At 51.2% G+C, this 26,486-nt stretch overlaps 1 protein-coding gene across 1 annotated transcript in view; it reads right to left on the reverse strand.

Annotated features, from left to right (window-relative positions):
- The window catches only part of LOC132571672 (class I histocompatibility antigen, F10 alpha chain-like), a 34,369-nt gene extending 24,626 nt beyond the window's left edge, over window positions 1–9,743 (reverse strand). The window contains exon 1 of the mRNA XM_060238464.1: window positions 9,631–9,743. Within this exon, the coding sequence (XP_060094447.1) occupies window positions 9,631–9,703 (73 nt within the window). The 5' untranslated portion in view covers window positions 9,704–9,743. The remainder of the gene's footprint in view (window positions 1–9,630) is intronic.
- Between the last annotated feature and the right edge of the window lie 16,743 nt (window positions 9,744–26,486).

Genomic DNA, 26,486 nt, shown 5'->3' on the forward strand with positions numbered 1-26,486 from the left:
GAATTCCTGAGGACCCTTGCATTTTCCTGTGTTTTTTCTTTGCCTCATAAGGGGACACACGACTGCTCTGTCTGTTCCACATTTTATTCATTATTTTTAAAACTCTGTGACCCCCTTTGTGTCTAAGTGAGAAAGGTGCAGTAGGAATTAAATAAGTAAATATGGCAGAGAAATTGAAGTCAATGCAGCACTGACTGTATTCTCAAACCTAACCTTTTTTATTGTGAGAACATTAAAATGGTTATAAACTGTCAGATAAAATTAGATTGGGTGGTATATTTTTGAGACTCTCAGCTGTAGGTGCATTCATTTTATCCAAACAAATTAACAATCTCTACAGGCCAACAAAGCAGTGTCCCATCACAAACACATTTGTTATTTAAGGCATCACCCCCCCCCCAAAAAAAAAAATACTGTGTGGTTTTAGGATAACTTCACTTCTATCATCAAAAACAGGGTCTGAAAAAAGCAGAACTTCCAACGCTGAACTTTCAGATTTCACCAGTTTAAGAAAACAGGACACCTGCATGACGTGAAATAAGTTCCCAGCTAGCAAAAGCTTGGCATTGATTTCATCTATCAGCCATCCTTCTTGTAAGGACTCCAGGAGGAGGCCCACAGAATGACAGAGCTCTACAAGAAAGGCCAGTAAAACAGGTCCAAGAAACACTGGATTTTACCATCAGAGAAACAACTAAATGAAAAATGTAATCACTCAAAAAACTAATCAGTCTGACGGGGAGAAAGAAAAAGAGGAGGTGAATGCCTACAATTTCTCCATAGACAGGAGAGGCAGGGCTAGAAATGAGGTGCTGCCACTGAGAAGGCCCTGTCCTGTTGATCACCCGCTTTCCTGCTGAAGACAATGGATACCCAGCACCAGGAAAAGGCTGTCTCCCAAAAATCAGAACAGATGAGCGGGTACTTTTACATCTTTATTTTAGCAGATTTAGTGTATGCTTTCTTTTAGCATAGCATATCACAGGTGGCCAATGGCTTTGTTCCAGAAGGGAGAGGACTGTCCATATTTCAGGAGCTGGAGCCACCCCACAATTAACATCCCACACCCCCACCGCCAGGGAAGATGATCTCCCTCTCTGCTCGCAGGGGGAAGAGAGAGCATTTCCCATGGAAGTTGTGTCCAGGCAAAATTAAGTGTCCAATCACGCAGAGAACCAATGTACAAGTAGGGGACATTGCTGAGAGGCCTACAAGGTGGTGGTAATGATAATAATCCTATTTATAATCCACCTTTGTCAGGGGCTAGAGGCAGACTACAAGTGCGATAAAATGCAGGGGGAAAGAAACAGGGAAACAGGCAAGCAAAAACACCTCTTAAAAGGCAACAAGGCAATCAGTGTGGAATAGACAGGGAACTCAGTTGCATATTAGGTCACACCCCTGACATCACCATTGCTTCTCACAGACATTTCCTTCCTCAAAGAATCTACTTCAAACACTGTTGCAGTGACCAGACACCCTACTGAAAGCTCTGTGGAGACTTCCCAGGTCACCTGCCCCTTCAGATAAAGCCTCCCCCCCCCCCGTTTTTCTTCTGTTCTGATTAATGGGTCTGTTCTAGGTTGGGGGAAGCAGGCTTCAGAATGGGGTTTTTAAATAATTCTGCAGCAAGCCAAGTCACTGACACTCATCCCCCACCCCCATATTGATCAAAAGCCATTTTGAAAAGAATGCTTGAATGTGAGGTTTCTTCAAAGGACACAAAAGCTGATTTAGTTCTATATTCCTCAACTTTCAACAGTTTGTGGCTTTCCGGCTCCTCTGTGATCTCTCCCACCAGATCAGCAGCCATTCTGAGCAAGATCCGCTACAAACAGAACGAAGTCAAGCAGGAAACCACTTCTGACACCCAGCACTGCTTGCAGGTAGTTTTCTTCCCCTTCAAATGACAAGCTCCTCTCCTTGCCCAAAAGAAGAAGAGACTGGATTTACACCTCACCCTTCACTTGGAGTTTCTAGGGTTGCCAGGCCTATGCTGGAAAGTACCTGGAGACTTTGGGGGCGGATCTGGGAGAGGGCGGGGTTTGGGGAGGGGCCTCAGCATGGGACAATGCCATAGAGTCCACCCTCCAAAGCAGCCCTTTTCTCCAGGAGAGCCAATCTCTGCCAGATGGAGATAAGTTGTCAAAGCAGGAGATCTCCAGGCCCCACCTGAAGGCTGGCAACCCTAGAAGTCTCAGAGCAGCTTACAGTTTCCCTCTCTTCCTCCCCCCACAACAGACACCCTGTGAGGTAGGTGGGGCTGAAAGAGCTCTGAGAGAACTGCTTTTTGAGAGACCAGCTCTTTCGAGAACTGTGACTGACCCAGGATCACTCAGTAGCTGCACACAGGGAAGAGTGAGGAATCAAACCCGGTTCAGAGTCCGCTCTCTTAACCACTTCACCAAACTGGCTCTCGCAGGCAGTCACAGCGGCCCACTACAAAAGCCAGGGAATAGCTTTCATTTCATTTCTTGTGACATTTTCAATGGCCCGGTCTCTGTTCTTTGCCTTCTCCTCTCACTCTTAAGAGAGACACCAGCCACACCCACTGAAGCCACCAATGCGACAGCAATTGACAGCAATACGGGTCCTGTGAACTTAGGGGGAGGTATTTGTGAGTTTCCTGCATTGTGCAGGGGGTTGGACTAGATGACCCTGGAGGTCCCTTCCAACTCTAGAAGTCTATAAAATTGGGCTCTTCTTTGTTGGAGATTTTTAAACAGAGGCTAGATGGCCATCTGACAGCAATGGAGATCCTGTGAATTTAGGGGGAGGTATTTGTGAGTTTCCTGCACTGTGCAAGGGGACGGATTAGATGACCTGGAAGTCCCCTCCAACTCTAGGATTCTATGATTCTACAATCTATTATTCCACAAAGGATGTTGGCCATAAGATCATGGCCAGAAACGTCCCTCCCATTTTAACATCCTGACAAAAGCCTCTGGTGAGCTGGAACCAACCCTAAATCAGACTTTTCCCTGCAGCCACTGTGGCCGGACCTGCCTGTCCCGCATTGGTCTTGTCAGCCACCAGCGAGCCTGCAGCAGACGTGGACTATTGCACCCTTCTTAAATCTTCGTTTGCGAAGCCAAGCCGAGAGAGAGAGAGCAGGGGGACGGATTAGATGACCTGGAAGTCCCTTCCAACTCTAGGATTCTATGATTCTACAATCTATTATTCCACAAAGGATCATGGCCAGAAACGTCCCTCCCGTTTTAACATCCTGACAAAAGCCTCTGGTGAGCTGGAAATCTTGCCCACTGTTTTTGGAGGGGCTGGTCCAAATAAAAGGGTTTTAGGTCGCTTCTCTGTGGCCAGGACCTAGAAAGCCACAAGAGTTCCAGGACCCCACAGGAGGGAACCCAGGATTGGTTCCCTCCGCCCCACAGCCCTCCAAGAACTCCCTCTCCTCCCCACACCAGCCTGACCCCCTGGTGAAAATATCTGGATGCCAACACAACAGAGAGGCAGATGGTCAGATTAGTAAAAACACCAAAGGGACTCCTGTTGCACCTTAAAGTCTGAAAACCTAAAGCCCCTTTCGAGGGAGTAAGCCCCATGGAACTCAAGGGGACTTTCTTCCGAGGAAACCTGTCCAGAGAACTGCCCTGTTTCTGACGCAGCTGCTTTTGCACATCAGAACCTCCATCAAGAGGTCTGCGTGCTCATTCACAAGAAAAACAGCAGGACTCTGAAGGGGCAGCACAGAAATATTTGAAATACACAAACTGAGGATAATTCCCTGTTTGGGTTTCTCCTGCTTTTGTGGTAGGCTCAGCTAGGCAAGAGAGAGTGGCCAAAGACCACTGCGTGCAATTCATGACAGAGCAGGGGCTCAGAAAGTGGGCCTCCCTGCTCTGAATCCAACACTCTCACTAGCCACAACACCGCACTGACTCTCAGAACTGGCTGTGAAAAGGCCTGTGACTTAGGGGAACACAACTTGTGGTTAATTGTATTCTTTTAGGTCTGAACGGAGACAAAGGTTTTCTCACACACTGACAGGGATTAAGTTAGCGAAATCAGGAAGCCAACAAGGACGGTGGTTGTGAATGAGCATCTCAAGTGTGTATTTGTGGCCTGGACAGACATCTCTAATCCTCTGGCACGGGGGTAACTCCAGGTAATTTCCTGTCTTAAGGGCCATGGCTAGCTAGGCCCAAAAAGATTACTTTAGACAATGCTCCTGGGTGGCCCTGGCAGAGTCTGGAGGGCCAAACTGGGCACAAAGCCGACTCATCTCCTCCTTCCCACACACCAGTGCCAGCTGGGAGCAAGATGAGCCCCAGTACTGCCCTGGAGCACTTGGGGATTACAGCCCCCAAAGGGGATGCCTGGCCAGCAAACTGGCCCTTAAGTCAAGTCTGGAGAACTTTAGAATCTGAGAGACCTGGATTCAAATCCTTCCTCTACCAGGGAGAGTCACTACCAGTCTAGAATCTGAGAGACCTGGATTCAAATCCTGAGAGACCTGGATTCAAATCCTTCCTCTACCAGGGAGAGTCACTACCAGTCACTCCTCCACCTTCGTACTCCCCACATCTCTTCCCAAAATGCCCTGCTGCAGCCTCCAGGACCCAAGGAAAGGAAAGGAGGGATCCCTGCAAGGATGACTAAAACCTCGAGAGTGCAAAATCTACACAGAACAACCAAAAGGATTTCACATTTAGGGAAGGTGGAAATCTAACAATCCCGTGCATTTTGACCTTGGATACCATATTTTTAAAAATCCTTGCCTTCTCTAGTTTATAACTTTCTTGAAAATAGACAGCACCATTCAGGCAGAAGTTGTATTTGTGGGAGGACAACCCACGTGCAGCCCCAGAAGTGTGGCCAGGGGTGGGCGACGGGGGGGGGGGGGGGGGCGAGTTGGAGGTAGGCAGAGAAGGGGGTCATAGGTGTTGATCATAGGAACTGGGGTGTGGGTGGAATGCGACGGGGGGGGGGGGGAGATGCAAAGGCCCCAGCAAAGAGGTGGTCTCACCCTTTTGCGTCACATTGTGGAAAAATTACAAAAGGCACCCCTGGAGCCCTCTTTGCAAAGTCAGAATTTGATGGGAAGCAAACAATTCTGGGGTTGGGCAGCCAGAAATCTTTCCTGAGGATATGAAAAAGACACCTGACCAAAGGCCAGGCTTGATCTTACTTTACTTACTTGATTTGATTTATATTCTGCCCTCCCTGCCGAAGCAGGCTCAGGGCAGCTCACAACATAATTTAGTTTAGTTTATTTATGAATTATATCCCGCCCTTCCCACCAAGTGGCTCAGGGCGGCTCACAGCACATAAAATCTAACATAAAAATTGTTTAAACATATTACACATAAAAATATTAAGTTTAAGCATTTTACACAGTTAAAACATTAAAATATAGCAGGAATCTAATAGAACTACACTCAGTTTCCTATGCCGGTTAGTTATAAGCCAGCCGGAAGAGGGTTGTCTTACAGGCCCTGCAGAACTGAGCAAGGTCCCGCAGGGCCATCACCTCTTCCGGCAGCTGGTTCCACCAGGAAGGGGCCATTACAGAGAAAGCCCTGTCCCTGGTAGATTTCAGGCAGGCTTCCTTTGGCCCGGGGACAACAAGAAGATTTTGGGTTCCCGATCTCAGTACTCTCTGGGGAACATGTAGGGAGAGACGGTCCCTCAGGTAGGCAGGTCCTAGGCCATATAGGGCTTTAAAGGTAATGACCAGCACCTTGTACCAGACTCGGTATATTATTGGCAGCCAGTGCAGAACCCGGAGCCCCGGCCGAATGTGCTCCCATCTTGGGAGCCCCAATAACAGCCCAATAACATAAAACCGCAACAGAATTAAAATCCACTTTGGCACTAGCATCCTTGCTGTTATATAGCTTCAGTGGCAACAGTATTTCTTAAATTTTCCCTACAGTACAAGGCTCAGCGTCACTTAAAGGCCAACCGGAAGAGAGTGGTCTTACAGGTCCTGGGAACTGGGCAAGGTCCCGCAAGGACCTCCCTTCCACCGGCAGCTGGTTCCACCAGTAGGGGGCTGCTATCGAGAAGGCTCTCTCTCTGGTGGTCTTTAGCTTGGTCTCCCTCGGCCCAGGGATTGCGAATAGGTTTTGCAATCCAGATCTAAGTACTCTCTGGGGAACCCTCTAGATCTGCTGTGGGATCCTTCTGAGGTTTGGAAGGATCTGCGGGGGAGGCACTTTGGGCTGTTGAGACAGTGGGGTGGGGGAGTCAGGCATGCAGCATAAGGGCACATGTGGGTGTCCCCCTTCCCAAGCCATCCGTTTTGAATTATTCACAGCTTCTTCGAGTCCCATCTTACTTGGCCCAAACTCAACTTCTGCATGGGAGGCGGGGGAGGAGAGAGTTCTTCTTCCCTCCCCTCAAGCCCCGGCCACTGTGACGGGCTGCATGTCAAAGACTTGCATTGGATGGAACACTCAGTGAGTGACAGGTGGTGAAAATCACTGTGATTGGCCAACAGTTTCTAACTGTCAAACAGTGACAGTTGGGAGAGGCCGTTAGAGAGAACCCTTCAGTGGGAGAGGCAGGGCCTTTTTTTGAGCAGGAACACAGTTCTGGCCGACTTGTGCGGCGGGGGGGGGGGGTGGCCTAATATGCAAATGAGGCCCCACTGGGCTTTTTCTACCCAAAAAGCCCTGGGTGAAGCTATGGTTGTTAGGGGGTGTGGCCTAATATGCAAATGAGTTCCTGCTGAAGGTGAAGAGAGACAGAAGGAGCTAGCAGTTGCTCTTTGGGAAGGCTCTCGGCTTTGTGACAGACTGTGACAAGGCAGAGCCAGTTTCCAAGGCTCTGGAGAAGAGTCTGATCCCAGAACTAACAGGCAGCCTCTGTTGGTGTGACAGAACAGAAACACATTTTGAGAGGGACCAAGGTCCCTGCGTCAGTTTAATATCCCAGGGGAAAGACTGCTATCCTGGCAAAGAGAGGGGACTTGGCAAAAGAGTTTGAGGTGTCAGAGAGAAGGGCTCTCAGAAGTATTGTTTTAACTCTGAACTGTAGGTTTTTATTGTTATTATTGCATGTAACAACATAAGAAAAGCCACATTGGATCAGGCCAATGGCCCATTCAGTCCAACACTGTGTCACACTGGCCAATATATGTGTGTGTGTACACACACACACACACACACACACACATATATACTGTGGCTAATAGCCACTGATGGACCTCTGCTCCATATTTTTAGCCAATACCCTCTTAAAGCTGACTAAATGTTGTGATTGCCTTGAGCCCGTTCATAGGAAAGGGCGGAATATAAGCCTACTAAATAAATAAGCTGTAAGCCGCCCTGAGCCACTCGTGGGAAGGGCGGGATATAAATCCCGGAATAAATAAATAAATAAATAAATTAAAAATAAGGTGCCAAAGTCCAGTGTTATAGCCAGAGCTTTTTTTTGTAGAAAAAGCCTTGCAAGAACTCATTTGCATATTAGGCCACACCCCTGTTGTTTCACATATGGCTTTCTTGCAGAAAAAGCCCAGCAGGAACTCATTTGCATATCGCCCTATGCACCCCCTAATGCCAAGCCAGCCGGAACGGTGTTCCTGCTCAAAAAAGGCCCAGGTTATAGCTCTTCCTGAGAAGAGGATAACAAGTCAGCCAGAGAGAAAGTGGGCAATCTGAGTTTATTACCCCAGAGGCAAGTCAGACACAGAAAGTTCCTCACAGAGCTGGAGCAAATATTAAAATAAAAACCTTTACCAGGGTGCCTTTTGTATTCTTTCCACATTGTGATGCAAAAGTGTGAAACAACCTCTTTGCTGGGGTCTTTGGGTACCCCCCATCCCATTTCACCCACACCATCGAGGTTATTTTTAATGAGTGTTGTCTGGCTGAGGGAAACACAGTATCTTATAATAAGTTGCCTGTAAAGGAGTTCTGTGTTTCAGAAAAAGTTCTGAAACTAATAAAACTTGAAAATTGAAGAGGTTCTGTGCTCAGTTTTGTTTTCTGCCAGCCCACAGATTCTAATCCTAGAAACCCCTGCCTATTTCACCCCTTCCCAACCAATCTGTTTGAATAAATGAAATTCTGGGTTTTAAAATAAGCACTACCCGTGCCATTTATCTTTGTTTCTGACAGGTAAAATTTGGAACACCTGAGGTACTGGGCAAGGTGTGACAGAAATAAAGTGGTCCCCTTTCCCCCACCGGCCCGGGCTCATCTCAGCCACTATTTTGTGGGGAGCTCTAAGCCCCTCTATGAGGGCACATGTGGAACAGGCAAGTCATCATAACGAAATAGAATCACAGAGTTGGAAGGGATCTCCAGGGTCATCTAGTCCAACCCCCTGCACACTGCCTATTAGCCATCCATAGCAATCGCCACAGCTGTCTGGGGCAGTGATGTTCTGTATTCTTGGTGCTTGTGGGGGGGGAGGCAAAGTGGAAGGGCTTCTAGCCCCACTTGTGAACCTCCTGATGACACCTGTGGGGGGGGGGGGTTGGCCACTGTGTGACACAGAGTGTTGGACTGGATGGGCTATTGGCCTGATCCAACATGGCTTCTCTTATGTTCATATGTTCCCAGAGGTAGGTGGGTGGGTGTTCTAAAAGGGTGCAAAGGCCCTTCCAGCCTCTGGGAAATAAAACTGCCATCTCCCAGTAGGTTCTTTCCCAGAAGAGAGTTCTGGAAGCCCAAACCAGGCCCCCTCCACCTTGCACAAGACAAAAGGTGGCCAAGCTGGATCTGACCATGAGGCCACCTGATCCAGAATCCCCATCCCAACTGCAGTCATTCAGATAACAGAATCAGAGTTGGAAGGGACCTCCAGGGTCATCAACTCCAATGGTTCAGGGAAGCCCCCCTCCCACAGTCTCCCACCCCACTGCTGGCTGCTCCCAGACTGCTTCAATCAGAGACCTTCCCAGGAGACTCTCCCTATCCGCCACCCATACAGCCTCACCTGCCCCCTTCAACACCTCCAGCCCTCTTTGCACTCCCAAGCCAGGGGGCATTACTGCGTCTCGTGGCGGGGAGTTCCACAGGTCAGGAATGCCTTGGCGAAGGGGAGCAATCCTTGGTGGGACCCTCTGCAGTGAGCCCCCCATCGCTTCTCCAGACTGACTCCGAGTTCAGGTGTTCCCAGACAGGGAGGAAGTTTTTGCCCGCTCTTCTCTTTCCTGCATTTTCATAAGGTTGCATAAAGCTCCATCTCCTCCACCCCAGTCGTTTTCCTCCTAAATAAAACCCTTCACTCCTCCCCCCCAAGACAGGCGCTCCGATTCCGGGGAAGGAGCAACACCAGTCATCCCTCCCTCCCTCCCCCCTCCCAGCAGAGAGACCTCCAGCCCCGGAATCCATACTTGGGGGGGGGGGGGCTGACACCATTGAGAGGGGCTCCCCTCGCTTCCTACGAATCCCCCTCCAGCTGCCGGACTTTGGCCAGGCCCCTGCCCCAAAGCGCTTCCAAACACGCCACGAATTATTGCTGATGGGAAAGACCCCAGATGAGAAAAAAGGAAAAGAAATCGTCTCCCCCCCCCAGCCCCACCCGCTGTTTCTGAGCCAAGGAAACGGACCACAGAGCGACCCCTCCACTTTTGCACGCTGTCCCCAGTGCAAATTCTGCTCTTCCCTTCACCCAACACAAGAGAGCTTTTAGCTCCCAAAGGGAGGGACTCACCGGAGCCCCCCGCAGCCAGCAGGAGGGCGACTCCCCCCAGGAAGAGCAGCAAGCGCCTGCGATGCAAACTCATCTTCACAGTCCCAAACCAGCTACTGCGCCCGCCGGGCTTGCAACGCACTTTCCCCGGAGCCAGGCGGGGGAGGAACGCGAAGCGACGGCCGGGATTGGCCGAGGGGGGAATTTCTCACCAATCGGGAAGAGGAGCCCGGGAAACGTCACGAGTCGCTGGGCAGAGCGCTCGCCGGCAGCCTGAGCCGGGCTTGGAAAGGGAAAGAGAAAGTTGGCAGCGAATTTGGGTTGGGATTCCCCCCCCCCTCGTGACTCTGCGGCGGGGGGGGGGGAGGAATATGGATGGAATATGGGGGGGGGGGGCTGAAGCTCGCTCGCGGAGGCGGTGCAAAGATCGTTGCTGACTGGAAGGCAAGTGAAACATTTGCAAAACTCCGTCCCGGCCCAGGTTGCCTGGTGGCCAGAGGGCTGGCATGGGGGACGGGAGCTCCAGTGGGAATAGAAAAGCGCCAGAGTTCAGCCGCACCTTTATAAAGGCTAAGGAAATGCTAGGACAGGTTGTCGCAGGGGGAATGAGCTTTCCCGAGTCACTGCTCAGGGGAGCTTCTAGACTCTTGCTCTTTTCTACTGCTACGGAGAGACTAACACAGTTGTAGTGTATCAGTAAATAACATGCGACCAGGCGCAGGGGCAACTGGGCTGTCCCAGGGGCCCCAGCGCAGGGCGCGAGTTCCCCCGCCAATCAACAGCTGTGGCGGGAAGTTCAACTGGTCAGGATTGGCCTGAGCAGCCAGTAGGCTGTACCGGGAGTTGTATATAAGTGGGACCCGGCCCGCGTGCTCCCTCTCTTGCAACGTGCTCTTAATAAACTATGTTGCCCTACTCTCGTCTCCGTTTCGAGTACGTTACACTGGCGACGAGGATAGGATTGTAGCCTCAGCGGCTACCGCGGAGATCTAGGGCAACCACGAGTCCTGACCGCCACCATAGCCACCCAGAACGGAACCACCGGCTACATCGAGACATTCGACCCCGCCAATCCCGAGGGCTGGGAGTCCTACGCGGAGCGGGTCGAGTTCTACCTCAGGGCCAACAAGATAACCGACGCCGGCACGAAGAGGGACGTTCTCCTAAGCGTCTGCGGGCCAGCCACGTTCGAGATCGCCAAGGGTCTCTCGGCTCCCGTCCGCCTCACGGAGAAGTCCTACGAGGAGATCATCCGGCTCCTCACTGGCCATTTCTTGCCACAGCCTTCACGGGTGGCCCGCCGGTTCCTGTTCCACAGGAGGGACCAGGCTGCAGGAGAATCGGCCGCCGACTATCTGGCGGCCCTCCGCAAGATCGCCGGGAACTGCAACTTCCCCCAGCTGGAAGACACCCTGGCCGACCGATTCACGTGGGGCCTCCGCGACGAGAGGCTCCAACAGAAGCTCTTCGCCAAAGAAGAGCTCACCCTCCAGAGCGCCTTCAGCGAGGCGGTGGCGTTCGAGAGGACCTCCAGGACCTTCCCCAAGGCCCAGACAGAAGCTGCCCACCACGAGGAGCTGGACCACGACCGCACAGAGGAGGGAGAAGCCTACCAGCTACGTCGCCCCGCCGGGCCACCCAACAGAGCGGCCCAACGCCCCCGAGCGGCCGATCGGCCACCAGCGTCAGAGAGGGTTCCTGCCACCAAGTGCGCCAGCTGCGGCGACCCCCACGATCGGAGAGACTGCCAGTACCGGACCTGGGACTGCAGGAGCTGCGGGAAGACCGGCCACATCGCCCGGGCCTGCCGGGCCAAGCTCAACCGCCGGAGGCCGACCACGCACCATGAGTCAGCGGAGTCCCACTCAACAGACTCCACGTCCCTACAGGTACTGAACTTGCCCCTCGCCACCCCCGACAAAATTAAAGTGGCAGTCCTCATCGAAGGGAACCCCTGCCAAATGGAGGTGGACTCAGGTTCCTCCATTTCCCTCATAGCGGAGGAGACCCTGAGGGCACTGTGCCCCAGGCAACGGCTGCAACTACGGCCGGCGAACTTCATACTCCGGGACTTTCAGAAGAACCCGGTGCAAATTGCGGGGTGGGCGCGGGTGCAAGTCGAGAGGGGGTCCTTCTACGGGCCGCTGGACATCTTGGTGGTAAAGCGCCAACTTGCCACCCTGCTAGGCCTGGCATGGTTCAAACCCTTGGGGATATGCGTGGAGGGGGTGGGGCAAACCTTAATGCCCAGCGGGTTCGGGGAGATTTGCAAAGAGTTCCCCGAAGTATTCGACGGGTCCCTGGGAAGCTACAAGGGGCCGGCCATCTCCCTGCCCCTAGACCCCACGGTCAGGCCGATTCGGCTCAAGGCAAGGAGGGTTCCGTTCGCCTTGAAGCCCAAAATAGAGGCCGAACTAGACCGCCTCACAGCCCAGGGGGTCCTGGAGCCAGTGGACTACGCCCCCTGGGAGACCCCCATCGTAACCCCACTAAAGCCAAACGGGGAGGTGCGGATCTGTGCAGACTATAAATGCACGATAAACCGGGCACTGCAGGATAACCCCTACCCAGTGCCGGTGGTGAGCCACGTCCTGGCTGCCCTCGCGGGATCTAAAATCTTCGGGAAGCTGGATCTGGCCCAGGCCTACCAACAGCTCCCGGTAGACGATAAGACGGCCGAGGCCCAGACGATAGTAACGCACAGGGGGGCCTTCCGGGTGAGGAGGCTACAGTTCGGGGTAAGCGTCGCTCCGGGGATCTTCCAGAGTATAATGGACGCTCTCCTTAAAGGGATCCCCGGAGTCCAGCCGTTCTTCGATGACGTTTTAGTCGCCGCCCCCGGACCCCGAAGAATTCGGCAACCGCCTAAGAGAGGTGCTCTGCCGGTTCCAGGCTGCGGGGCTCAAAGTCAAGAGGGAGAAATGCCTGCTGGGGGTTCCGCGGGTGGAGTTCCTGGGGTTCGCCGTGGACGCAGCGGGAATCCACCCCACGGAAGAAAAGACACGGGCCATCGTGCAAGCCCCGGCCCCCACCTGCAAAGCGGAGCTCCAAAGCTTCTTGGGGGTCCTTAACTTTTATCACTCATTCCTCCCCCACAAGGCAGCCCTAGCCGAGCCCCTTCACCGCCTACTGGATAAAAAAACCCCTTGGGTTTGGGGCAAACGACAAGCCGCCGCGTTTCAGGCGGTCAAGGACGTTCTGGTGTCCAATGCGGTGCTCCACCATTTTGACGAGGGCCTCCCCGTCATCTTGGCTTGCGATGCATCGCCGTATGGGGTGGGAGCAGTCCTGGGGCACCAACTCCCGGACGGGAGGGAGGTGCCGGTAGCGTACTACTCCCGCACACTGACACCAGCAGAGCGCAATTACGCGCAGATAGACAAGGAGGCTCTGGCGATCGTGGCGGGGGTCCGCAAGTTCCATGAGTATCTGTACGGGCGGAGGTTCACCATAGCCACGGACCACAAGCCCCTCTTAGGTCTGCTGGCCCCAGATCGACAAACCCCCCAAATTCTGTCACAGCGCGTGTTGAGGTGGAATCAATTCCTCAACTCCTACACTTACACGCTGGTACACCGGGCCGGCAAGGCTATTGGGTCACGCGGACGCGCTCAGCCGCTTGCCGCTTCCGGAAATGGGTCCAGACCCCGCCCCCGCACACCAGGTCATGATGATGGAAAGCCTCCCAGAGCCGCCCCTTCACGCAGCGGAGGTCGCCAAGGCCACCCAGAAACACAAGACACTTGCACGGGTGCTCGACTGGGTGGTGAGGGGGTGGCCAGAGGGGAACATGGGGGAAGATTTCAAACCCTATAAGGTCAGGAGGGAGGAACTAGCGGCCCACAAGGGGTGCCTACTATGGGGTAAGTAGGGTGGTGATTCCGCCCCCCGCTGCAAAGGCGGGTTCTAGAATCCCTCCACGAGACCCACCCCCGGCATAGTTCGCATGAAGGCCCTTGCCAGAAGCTACGTCTGGTGGCCGGGAATGGACGGGGAAATAGAGAGTTGGGTCCACAGGTGCCAGACGTGCCAGGAGTCGCGGCCCGAGCCTCCCAGCGCCCCCGCCACTAGGTGGGAGTCCACCAGGAAACCATGGTCGAGACTCCACCTCGACTTCGCGGGGCCATTCCAGGGGCAGATTTTCATGATAATTGTCGACGCCTACACCAAGTGGCTCGAGGTCATCCCCGTGGGGTCCACCTCGTCCGCAGCCGCAATCCGAGCATTACGCAGGGTCTTAAGCACACACGGTATCCCGGACACCATAGTCTCGGACAATGGGACCGCGTTCACGTCCGCAGACTTCCAGACGTTCCTCCAGCGATATCTGATTAGACACATAAGGTCGGCCCCCTTTCACCCAGCCACCAACGGTCAGGCAGAGCGGATGGTCCGCACCACCAAGGAAGCCCTGGGCCGAATAGTACAGGGAGACTGGGACCACCGGTTAGCGGCATTCCTATTCGACAATAGGATCACCCCCAACCCGGTCACAGGGGTCAGCCCAGCCGAGCTCCTCATGGGGCGAAAGCTCATAACCCGGCTGGACAGACTACACCCCGACCGGGCGTCAGACACCCGCGAGAGCCCCGAGGTCCGGGACGCAGTCCGGGGTTTCTTCGCGGGCGACCCAGTTTACGCCCGGAACTACGCAAGGGGCCCCAATTGGGTGGCGGGCCGAGTGCTACGAGTCACGGGGTCCCGCCACTATGACATATCAACTGAGGGGGGCCAGGTACTAAGGCGGCACATAGACCAATTGCGGCGCCGCACGCTACCAGAGGAACTGGCGGACACAGAAGAGGCAAGATCCGGAGAGGAGCCCAGCGGGGACCAACCGGAGGACGCGGCCCCAACACCCCCAACGCCGGTCCAGGTAGCACCGGAACCGCCAGAGCCCGAATGTCCCGCAGAAGCAGTCCGGTCGCCACCGTCCGCACCAGCCGCACCAACCGCGGTGGCCACGCCTCCCCCACAGGACCTCCCTAGGCGGTCCACCAGGGAGCGCCGACCCCCCGCCTATCTTCAAGACTATGTTCATTAACCAGGGGGGGAGGGGTGTAGTGTATCAGTAAATAACATGCGACCAGGCGCAGGGGCAACTGGGCTGTCCCAGGGGCCCCAGCGGAGGGCGCGAGTTCCCCCGCCAATCAACAGCTGTGGCGGGAAGTTCAACTGGTCAGGATTGGCCTGAGCAGCCAGTAGGCTGTACCGGGAGTTGTATATAAGTGGGACCTGGCCCGCGTGCTCCCTCTCTTGCAACGTGCTCTTAATAAACTATGTTGCCCTACTCTCGTCTCCGTTTCGAGTACGTTACAACAGTGACCCATCTTTGAGCTATCTCCTGGGGGAAGAGCAGCCTGATTTGAGCGGAAGCTGCAAGTGGTTTCCCAGAGACGGTGGGCATCGTTCTGCTCAGGTGGAACTGGGTGTAATTTGGAGGGTTGGAGACGGGCAGGGATGGGGCTAGATGGGCACAGGAGGGGACTTTTAGCCGCACCTGCTGCTCCCCGCCCTGTGGGTCTGGTGGTGGTGGTTACTCAGGGCATGGTGCAGGTACTCTGCACGTGCTCAGAGGTATTGGGGCTGCAGAGACCCCTCAGGTTGCCAACTCTGGCTCGGGAAATTCCTGGATCTTTTGAGGGTAGAACCTGAGGGGGAACAGGATTTGGGAAGGGGAGGGACCTCAGTAAAGTTAATGCCGTGTAATCTGCCCTCCAATGGAGCCATTTTCTTTATTTATGAGAGGAACAGGGAAAATCCACACTTCATCCACAGTTCCTCATGTCAACAACTGATAGCCAGTATTGTTTCTGCACATCCACCACATCTGCCACTTTGGTAGCATGCAGCACAGACAGATGTTTTCTGTGGTCTCAAGTCCCCTTTCTGTATCATGTTTATTAAATTTTCTCAAAGTTAAAAAAAAATAGAGAATAAACTATGGAAAAACAAATTTCAATTTTTCCTCTGGAATTTCATCTCAAATAGTTCCCCATTCAGATGGAAATGATTGCTTTGCTACCCTCTTTATGTAGAATTTTACCAGTTTTAGAAAATAGTCGCTCCTGTTTTTGACATGGATCAGTTCTCCACTTTTTGTTAGGCCTTCATGTATACTTTTATTCAAGAAACTCTTTAGTTATAAGAAATGAAACCCTTTTATATTGCCATTGCTTAGCTTATTCCCTCTCCTGAAAGTCCAAGGTAGGCCTCCTTTTAATTAACGTCATATGTATCAATGCCATAAGGTTTCAGATTTACTAATGAGTCTGTGGCGCAGAGTGGTAAAGCAGCAGTACTGTGATCTGAACTCTCTGCTCACGACCTGAGTTCTATCCCAGCGAAAGCTGGTTCAGGTAGCCGGCTCAAGGATGACTCAGCCTTCCATCCTTCCGAGGTCAGTAAAATGAGTCCCCAGCTTGCTGGGGGGAAAGTGTAAAAGACTGGGGAAGGCAATGGCAAACCACCCCGTAAAAAGTCCGCCGTGAAAATGTTGTGAAAGCAACGTCACCCCAGAGTCGGAAACGACTGGTGCTTGCACAGGGGACCTTTCCTTTCCCTCTTCTACTGCAGCCTGAAAAGCCAGGAGGGTTTTCTTGCATGTCCAGACGATGCAAAAGTGGCAGTTTTTGCAATCTCTGCTGATGCCAGGAATGAGACCCAAATCCTTGGAGCAGAGAATTGTCTTGCACAGCATCTCTGGCCCCCAGCTTGGCCCAACATCCAAGGGGCCAAGTGGAAGGAGGCGAGAGAATATCCCCCAGACAAACTTAGGAGAGCGAGATCTCAGTGGCCACACTGCCTCCCCTTCCAAGGAATCCCTTGTGCAAAGATCAGGGCTTTGCTGGCAGGATCCTTGGCCCTGATGCTGCTGGACGCTTGCAACACAAGCCAAGCGTGAGACTCCACAAGCTGCAGTTTCGGAGAAAGGAGGTCAGGGAGAAGTCAGGGCTTCACCTTATGAGCCAGGTTTTTGAGGGGTCTTTTTGGCCAAGGGCACCTGAACACCTAAAGCTGCAAGCCAAGGAGAGAGTTTCTCTGCCAGCCCTTCCTCCAAGGACTAAAGAGTAGTATATATGGCTCTTCCCCCATTTTATCCTCACAACACCCTTCTGAGGGTGAGAATGACTGACACACAGTCACCCAGTGGGTGCCATGGTAAGGGATAATTTGAACTCAGGTCTCCCCAAGAGCTCTGAGGCTGACAACGGAGCCACTCCACCACAATCACAACGGCCTCTTTTGGATTCTGCTTCCAAAGCCTGCTCAAATACGCCAAAGCCGGGTGCGGGTTTCTGATTCATAACTCTGGTTCCCTTGGCAGAAATCCTGAGAGGCTCTAGTTTGGGGACAGAAATTCAGCTCCATCTCTACCCTTGGTCCCATTTTCTGCTGCTTCTTCTGCACCCCACATTTTCCCCTCCACAAACACCTCAGAAATCTCGCTTGCATTCATTGGAACTGAAGTGCCCCTACCTATAATCTTATTTTTAGGGACTTCACTTATATCCTCCTGCTCTCCCGCTAGGGAGGTTTGAGAGTCTACCAGAGTATGCATCCCATAACTTCTCTTCCCAGAATCACTGGTTCCTCCTAATCTGTTTGTTGCTTTCCTTTCCCTTCTGACCCGCTCTCTCATCCAGGCAATGGGAACTTCTCCCGACTTCCCTTTCATCCCTTTCAAAAGCACATCCTGTCCTCTGGCTTCACAAAGTCTCCTCAATTCAGGTTCACTGAAGTTCCAGTGTCCCAAAGGGCCAGAGTGTCTTCTCATTCGATTGTACAATTTCCCCAAAACTTCTGTGTCCAAAGGTATGGTGCTGATTTGGATGCCACAAAAATGTGATTTCTCTGTCTTTGGGGCTCACAGGGGACTGTCCCAGTCTCAAAGTAATGAGGCTCTCTGACTGTTCCTCTCTTTACCCCAGGATGTACTAGCTGCCTTCACCCTATGCTCAGGAGCTCACTGATGTGGTGTTATAGGCAAGGCATTTTTATAGTAGTGTTTCTTTCCCCCCACATTCTGTCTTGCCCTTACTCAGTCCAGTTTCCCACCATTTGGCTGAAGTGATTCACCTAGGAAGTTCTTTCTTTCTTTCTTTCTTTCTTTCTTTCTTTCTTTCTTTCTTTCTTTCTTTCTTTCTTTCTTTCTTTCTTTCTTTCTTTCTTTCTTTCTTTCTTTCTTTCTTTCTTTCTTTCTTCCTTCCTTCCTTCCTTCCTTCCTTCCTTCCTTCCTTCCTTCCTTCCTTCCTTCCACTATACTACTTAAGACTCTCAAGATCACAACAACTGTCAGGGAGTCTGCTGGTTGCCTTTTATCGTCGTTCCATTGAGAGCATTTTATCTTATTGCCTCTGCGCGTGGTTTGGGAGCTGCACGGAAGCAGAGAGAAGGGTGCTCCAAAGAGTGACGAGAAGAGCACAAAAGATTTGTGGATGTTCTCTCCCCTCATTGGTGGATCTGCATAATATGGGATGTAAAAGGAAGATACAAATGATCCTAAGGGACCCTTCACATCTGGGCCATTTGCTATTTGAGATCTTACCGTCAGGTAGACGATATAGAGTGTTGAAGGCTAGGACAAACAGATTTAAGGACAGTTTCTATCCAAGTGCTGTGGTTAGGTTAAATGCAGGGTTATGAAGGATTATCTGTTTTAGATGTATTTAAATGGTTTAAATGGTTTTAATGGTTTAAATGGTTTTAGATGTATTTAAATGGTTTATGAATATGTGTGTTTGATGTGTTGGTATGTTTGTGGAAGAGCACCTCATTTCGTTGCTCTCTTTTTGTTGAGACAATAAATCTATCATCTATCTATCTATCTATCTATCTATCTATCTATCTATCTATCTATCTATCTATCTATCTATCTTTCCTTCCTTCCTTCCTTCCTTCCTTCCTTCCTTCCTTCCTTCCTTCCTTCCTTCCTTCCTTCCTTCCTTCTTTTCATTCCTTCCTTCCTTCCGATTGAAAGGAATATGTATTTCTTACTCCCTTGTCACACCTTTCCCTAACACCTGCCATTTTGTTTCTCTGCCCCCTCTGCTGCTTGGGCAACATCCTGAGGTAACTTGTGCTTGACAGACATTTTGATACTGGAAGGGAGTTGGCATAAGAATTGGTCAAGTATCCTCAGATCCCCTGCTTTTTCATCTGTATCTCTTATCAGTGAGGGAATCGATTTGCCAAAAAGATCTCCCAATTGTGCCCCAGAGGCTACCTATGGCTTCCAGACTGGATGAATCTCTTTCTGAAATGATGAGACCCTAATTTGAACCTGTCCGCTGCTGAGAGTGTAAAATCTTCATGTTTTAACACTGTCTGAGGGAAAACTTTTGCCAGCTTCTGCCAGCTCCCCCTTTATGAGGCTGGGTAGATATTTCACGAATTGTGTGGTAGGAATATTCCAGTATAGGGCAGCTTTCTAAAAAGTAGCCAAGACAACCGAGGATCTTCCCCTGACACATACAAAGTAAAATCCATAGGCGTTCTCCTTGGAGGGTTTAAACCCTCTACTTGGATTCTCTCTTGCTCTTCTTTTTGCTCTTTTTCCTGCCACATATCCCCATATTTCAGCTTATCCCTCTCAAAACTGAATTTTTCTGCTTTAGTTTTCCTCAGGTCTAAATTGCTTTCCTTCCATTTTAAATTTTCTCACTTCATTCCAGAGCTCTTAATCAATTCTACTCTTTCAAAACCTCTACATACTCTGGGGACGTAGAAGATGCCTGAGGGCTTCCCACAGTTCCTGCTTTGCCAGTTCCCAATGTCTGGTGCTGTATTAGAGACTCCCTCAGCGTCTCTACAGATTTTCCCTCATGAGGGATTCCCAACTCTGTACACTTTTCAGTCAGAGTCTCCCTTCAGTCCCAGAAACACTGCCATTTCTCTTATTTCTGTGTTCTTCTCTATTATCTGTGAAGTATCCCCCACTGAAATGTATATTCCACCCTTTTTGAATTCTCTCATTTCTCTCTCCACACCACAACAACCCCTTGAGTCAATATTCCCTCAAGTCCATATTCCAATATGCCTTTAGTAGACCTCTCATATTTTTGTCTTTCTTGTAATAACACCCATAAAGGCACCTCTCTAAAATGGTGTCTATTTTGCTTCCTCCTCGCCTTCCTTCTTCTGTGTTTCCTACTTATTTTTGCTGTCACCAAAGGCTCTCTTGCCTAAGATTTCTTAGTTTAACCCAGTTTAATTTGTTAGTTTAATTCAAAATGGCTGATTTGTATTTTTGGTTTGAAGACTGAAGGGTCAGTGAGTGGGGGAGGCTCTGGGTCTGAGGTAAAAAGGGATCCTTTACTCTTAATAAAGTGGTATTTTCACTTAAATATAAATAGAGTTAATGTTGAACATGAAAACTGATACCCTGAATAAAACTTTGGTGGTCTTAAAAGTGCCACTAGACAGATGCAGTTCTCTTTCTGTCTCTACGGGGCCTTTAATAGATAAAGCCCCAAAGGCTTATTTTCCTCACTTGCCACTTAGGCTAATAGCTTCCGCACCAAAGAAGCCATGAAGAAATAAAGCCCTGAACAATCTCTGGTTTATTTATGACCTCAGCTAGAGGCAGAAGCTTTCAAGCATATTCAGTGTGTGTTTCCCTCCCTTCTAGCCACAAGCACTATTAAAAAATAATCATAAGAGTGCCTCTGAGCATGTGCAGAACACACAGGTGTTTCACTCTTCTTTTCCTGCAGGAAATTTGGCTGTTCTAACCATTCCTGAAGCCTATCTTTAAGACATGAAAATTCTGTCCCGGAGCACACTTTTTACCCAGTGGCCAGATGTAGGCTGGTTTTAGAAATGGCAGGCAGAGGGTGGCTTCCAGCAGCCATTTTGCTTCCTTGTTGTGCTGCGCATGGGTCATAAAATGGCTGCCAGTGCCCAGGAGGACTCTATTAAGCCCTAAAGTCTATATATCTTGGCAGGGCTGGTGCGCACAAAGTGGTTTCTTTTTCCAGAAAGATGACTTCATTGCTTTGCTTTGCTGCCCCACACCTTCTCTCTCCCCACATCGTGTGACGCCAACCAGGCTTGTTCTTGTTTAGACGGAAACCGAAAGCCAAAGAGAAGCATAGTTAGTGTTTGACAGAGAAAAAAGCAAACAAAATTCTCCGCCTGTGGGGTGACGGTTCCTCCATCGAGCAGGGCCTCCCCCCGCTGTGGAAAGTGGGGGGCCCAACTGACCCCCAGTGTGTGTGGCTGGCATAGCTCAGTATTTAGGGAGTGAGAAATGAAAATGAGTCAAATGTGCTTTCTGGATGGTGCAGGTTTTGGCACTCATAGGTTGAACATTATGCATTATTTGACAGGGAGCTTCTCTTCTCACTGACATCCTGAACTTGTCTGAGGAAGACTTTTCTGGCAAGAGCTGGAAGCTCCCTTTTGAAATGTGCCCCCCACCCCAGCTTTGGGGAAAGGCCAGTTTCTCCTGTGTTCATTACAGACTGTTTCTGGCAGCCTTCAACAGCCAGCTCCTTTTGAAGGGAAAAAGATCCAAAGGAACCTGTTGAGGTTCACTTGCAGTTTCCGGCAAGTCTTCTGCCTTCTGCAGGTGACAGTTGCAGAGATTTCGGGTCCTTCTACCTGCTCTTTGTGTCTCCGGGCAAGGTTCAGATCTGCACCCTTCTCTCATGCCAGTCACAACAGCCCTGTGAGGTGGGTTTGGCCCAAGTCCTCTCAGGGAGTGCCACGGCTGAGGGAAAGGGGATTTGAACCCTGATTTCTCTCATCTGGACGTAAAACGTCACCCCTTGCACCAGCTGGGTTCCTCTTATGCCTGGGAGGTTCCCAGGGACCCAAATGAAGAGCCCCTAATCTCTAATACCCTGCGTGGCAGGTTTTCCAGTGTGGCCTTTGCCCCTTTTTGGTCTGGAGAACAACAACAAAATCAGGCTGGAAAGTCCCACGAGGGTGCCCACACCCCACGGCAGAGCTGGCATCCTTCCCAGAGCCTCTTTTGTTTGCCTTTGTTTTCCCCGCACAAGAAAAATGGCCGTCCTTACAATGAAAAAGCTTTAGCCAGGCTCACGAGCTCAGAAAAACGTTTTCTGGATTTAGTGTGAATTTCAAACATTTTTCACTGAATAAGCTTTGAGTCCAGTAGTCCCTTAGTAAAGCAAAAAGAAAACGGCTCCTTTGGAGGGTGGATTCCATAGTATTAAACTCTCCTGAGGTCTCTCCCCTTCCCAAGTGCTGCCTTTTTCAGGGCCCACCCCCAAAATCTCCAGGAATTTCCCAAGTCAGAGTTGGCAACCCAAGGGGCCTCTGTAGCCCTGCCCCCAGCCATCCCGGGAACTCAAAGACGGGCAACCAAGGAATAAAAATCTCCCCTCTCAGCCTCTCCTTTCCCTCTGCTCATTTATTTGCTCTGCTCTCTGCTTCCCATCCTGGCATGAAAATATCAGGGACGAGGGCACTATCAGAAACCCCTCCGCCTTTCTTAAGAACAAAAGGCAGACGTGAAGGGGGGAATCCAAGGAATCGGGGCCCTGGAGCTGGAGAGAGCTATATCCCCCCCTCCCCACAGCTGCTGTTAGTGATGACAGTTTTTAAAAATCCAGATTTTTAAAATCTGGCTGTTGGGGAACTCTCCCAGGGGGTGTGACCAGACGTACCTCTGAGCACAAGCAGAGTACCTGCACTGTTCTATGAGTAGCCACCACCACCAGACCCCCAGGGCAGGGAGCATCAGGTGTAGCCACAAGCCCCCTGCTGTGCCCATCTAGCCCCATAATTGGCTCTCCTCAGCCCTCCAGGTTACAGCTGGTTCCACCTGCACAGAGTAATCCCCACAGCTCTACCAAACCGCTTAGCAACTCCCACTCAAACCAGGCCAATATTTCCCCTGGAGGCAGATCCAGATGGGTAGCTGTGCACATCTGTCCGTAGGAGGAGAAAAGAGCGAGAGTGCAGGAGCTTGAGTGACTCGGGAAAACTCATCCCCTGCCACAACTTTTGTTAGTCTTGAACTCTTGATCTTTTCGGTGTCCCCAGGAGCTGCCACAGTAAAAAGGCTTGTGTGGCCTGACCCTCCAGATGCTTTTAAAGAGGCCCTTTAAAAAGAACTCGCTGATTTCTGAGGAAATGTGCATGTACGTGAAAGTTTGTATGTGGCGGAAAGAATTGTTACAGTTTTGAAGGCCCCAGGAGCTCAAGCCCTGTTCAACTGAAGCAAACCGTGGTGGAGCAACAGCGCCCCCTTGTGCTTGAAGGGGAACAACGCTTTTTCACATTCACCTGATTTCCCGGAAAAGGCAGCGCCAGGGTACTCAGTTCAAAATATGCACAGGCAAAGTTCTCCTAAACCAGGGCGTCTCTATAGCAACAGACATTCAGGTCAACCAGCCAAGCAGCCTCTCAGCCACAGTGTGTGTTTGTGTGTGTGTGTGTGTATCCCTTGGTACCTGTTGCATCAACCATCACCAGTGGTCTGACCTAGCCTCAGATCGCAAAGCATGGAGGCACACCATCCACCAGGCTGTCTCTTCCTTTGAGAACGCACGCATAGCTGGTCTTGAGGACAAAAGGAGATTGAGGAAGAATCGCACTGCTACAGCACCAACCCCAAATCAGACTTTTCCCTGCAGCCACTGTGGCCGGACCTGCCTGTCCCGTATTGGTCTTGTCAGCTACCAGCGAGCCTGCAGCAGACGTGGACTACTGCACCCTTCTTAAATCTTCGTTTGTGAAGTCAAGCCGAGAGAGAGAGAGTGCACACACACATACATACAAACATATTTTGGCCACTGTGTGATAGAGTGTTGGACTGGATGGGCCATAGGCCTGATCCAACATGGCTTCTCTTATGTTCTTATGTTCACTGCTTTAACTCAGAGACAGGGGCTTCCTGCTTCTGAAGCCAGGCCATTTCCCAGCAACAGGGTAGTAGAGGATGCCTTTCTCCTTCTTGGCCCTTTAAACTTGAAACACAGGCAGGAAACCTTTAGGGGATCCTTTAGCGATGGTTTGGCTGTCCCTGTTGGATTTCTTCTGTTATGCACCCTGCTTTCAGAAATCACACACTCCACAGTTAAGACATATGTAGGGATGAGAACCTTCAGGTGGGACCTGCGGATCCCCAGGACAGCTTATCTTCAGACTACAGAGACCATCCCCCCCTGGATACAACCGGTGCTTCGGAGGGTGGACTCTAGGGCAGGGTTTCCAAACTTTTCCCCTCCGTGGCCCGGTTCTCTCCCTGCGGTCTAAGCGGAGGGCGATCAGGGAATGATACAGACACTGCACGCCAGCCGAGAGCTTTCCCCGCCCTCTCTGTCTCCGAACACCAGAGAGGGAAGCGGGAGGGCTTCTAGCCAGTACACAGTGTCTGCAGTGAGCCAGTCTGGTGTAGTGGTGAAGTGCATGGACTCTTATCTGGGAGAACTGGGTTTGATTCCCCACTCCTCCACTTGCAGCTGCTGGAATGGCCTTGGGTCACGGAGTGTCTGTTGTGGGGGGAGAAGATAGAGGAGATTGTGAGCTGCTCTGAGTCTCTGATTCAGAGAGAAGGGCGGGGTATAAATCTGCAATTCTTCTTCTAGTGCTCTCGGAGTGCTAGAGGCAGCGGCTTGGGGGCAGGGGCTGGAGAGCAGCGCAGCATGCAGCCCCATACATAAATAGAGAGGAGAGGGGTGGTCAGGACACCCCGGTGACCCAGTATTGAGACTTCTGTGGCCCGGTACTGGGTCGCGACCCTGCAAATGGGAAACCCTGCTCTAGGGCATTATACTCCACTGAGGTCCCTGTCTTCCCTAGGCACCACCCTCTGATCTCGTTTCTCACCTTGCAGCTGACTACCTGATCACCCCATCTGCCAGGAGCGGCCCTAGGGCTCTCCCCCCATCCCCACTCCTCCTCTGCCCTCACCGCTGCCCCCGGCCTGCGGAAGGCAGTGGGGTGGGCAGGCACTGTGGAAGAGGCCAGGCAGCATGCAGCCTCTTCTGGCTCCCAGACGCCCTGGAGGTGCAGGTGGGAGGGCCCAATCCGGCAGCCTACCCTGGCCCACGCCTGAGGCAGCCACCCGCCCTCAAACCTCTCATCAGCAACCAGGGGGGACCTGGTTTTTATTGCCTCGCTCTCTAATTTTGGTCACCTCCTTTTATTGCCTGGTCAACTGCATGCATTAAACTGGTCACAGAGCATTGTTTTTTCATGGCTGACATCCACTTTGAGTTCAAGCATAAATGACAGATCGTAAAAACCTCTACAACAGATTTTGAGCCCAGAGGCACCTTCAAGGCGAACAAACGTTTATTCAAGGTACATGAGGGGGTGTGGCCTAAGATGCAAAGGAGTTCCTGCTACAAAAGAAGCCCTGATCCCCACCCAGCCAATATTAAAGGCCAGGATATCCTTTTTCTCTCCGCTGCTGATAGTTCTGTCTCTACCCATTCAGGTGCTGCCCTCAGGGGTTCTGTCCCTACGGAAGAGCTTTCCAGAAGATGCAAAAGGATTCCCGACGAGGTCATTTTGGGGAAGCCCTGAAAGGTAGGATTGTTTAGGAAGACGTTGGGAACGGAGGCAATTTTATGCACAAAACTGACATCACATATTTTGATCTCAGAACACAGCCACCAAGGCAGATAAAAGAAATCAGAAGTGGAACATTATAAAACCCATTGTTAGCATCAGTTAAAACTATGGACAAAACATGTATTAAAAAAAATTAAAACACCAGGCGGGGAGGAAAGGTCAATGAAACAGTGCCCGCTTGCGGGGAGGATGGAATATTGTTGCAATACAAGTTATTTACATTCCAGCCATTATAGAGTTAACTGTTCATTTACCTGAAAGAGGAAATGATGTATTGGATCCACATCATCGGTGCTGCCATTGAGAAGGCCGTAGCCTGTGTATAGCACAGTCTGGCCTCTCTTGGCCCGGGGATTGATAACAGATTTTGTCCTCCTGAACACAGTGCTCTGGGGAACCTATGGGGAAAGGCGGTCATGTAGATAGACAGGTCCTCGACCATATAGGGCTTTAAAGGTCAACACCAGCACCTTGTATTTTGCTCCCCACATTATTCCCTCTCCCCACCCCAGCAGTCCCCATATCATCACCCCTTTCCTTTCTTCTTTCTCTCCTTCCCACTCACCAAGCTACCTTTTATCTGCCTCCTATCTTCAGCTCTGTCTAGTATTCATTCATTTATACCACAACTTTCTTCAAAATGGAGACCCAAAATATCATTCTTCCCTTCTCCTTTTTCTTTTAATCAGGATAGATGAGGTTAAGAGAGAATAATTGCCCAAAGTCACCCAACGAGCATCCATGGCAGGGTGGAGATTCGGACTTGGTTCTCTCAGATCCTAGCCTGGATCTAATCAATACACCCTCCTGGCTTTCATAGAGTGGCTGCTGTTGAATAGTAGCAAGGCATCGGGATTTGGTGAATGTTGCATAACATCCAGCTCACAAGATGTCCTCCTAGTCCCGCTGCACACTGCATTGGTCAGGCCACAGCTGACCTGGAGTCTTGTTTGCAGTTCTGGAGGCCTCACTTCAAGAAGGATCTGGGCTGCAAGAATGAGTGGCTACAGAGGAGAGCGACTGAGAGGATCAGGGGCCTGGAGACCAAGCCCTAGGAGGAAAGGCTGAGGGACTTGGGGATGTTCAGCCTTGAGAAGAGGAGGCTGAGGGGGGACATGACTGCTCTCTTGAAGTATTTGAAGGGCTGTCACTTAGAGGAGGGCAGGGAGTTGTTCCTGTTGGCAGCAGAAGAGAGGACTGGCACTAATAGGATTGAATTAAAGGCAGGAGGATACCAGCTGGATATTAGGGAAAGGTTTTTTACGGGAAGAGTTGTTCAACAGTTGAATTGGCTACCAAGAGAGGTGGTGAGCTCCCCCTCACTG

The sequence above is a fragment of the Heteronotia binoei genome, chromosome 5 (genome assembly GCF_032191835.1).
Source record: "Heteronotia binoei isolate CCM8104 ecotype False Entrance Well chromosome 5, APGP_CSIRO_Hbin_v1, whole genome shotgun sequence".
Classification (NCBI taxonomy): domain Eukaryota; kingdom Metazoa; phylum Chordata; class Lepidosauria; order Squamata; family Gekkonidae; genus Heteronotia; species Heteronotia binoei.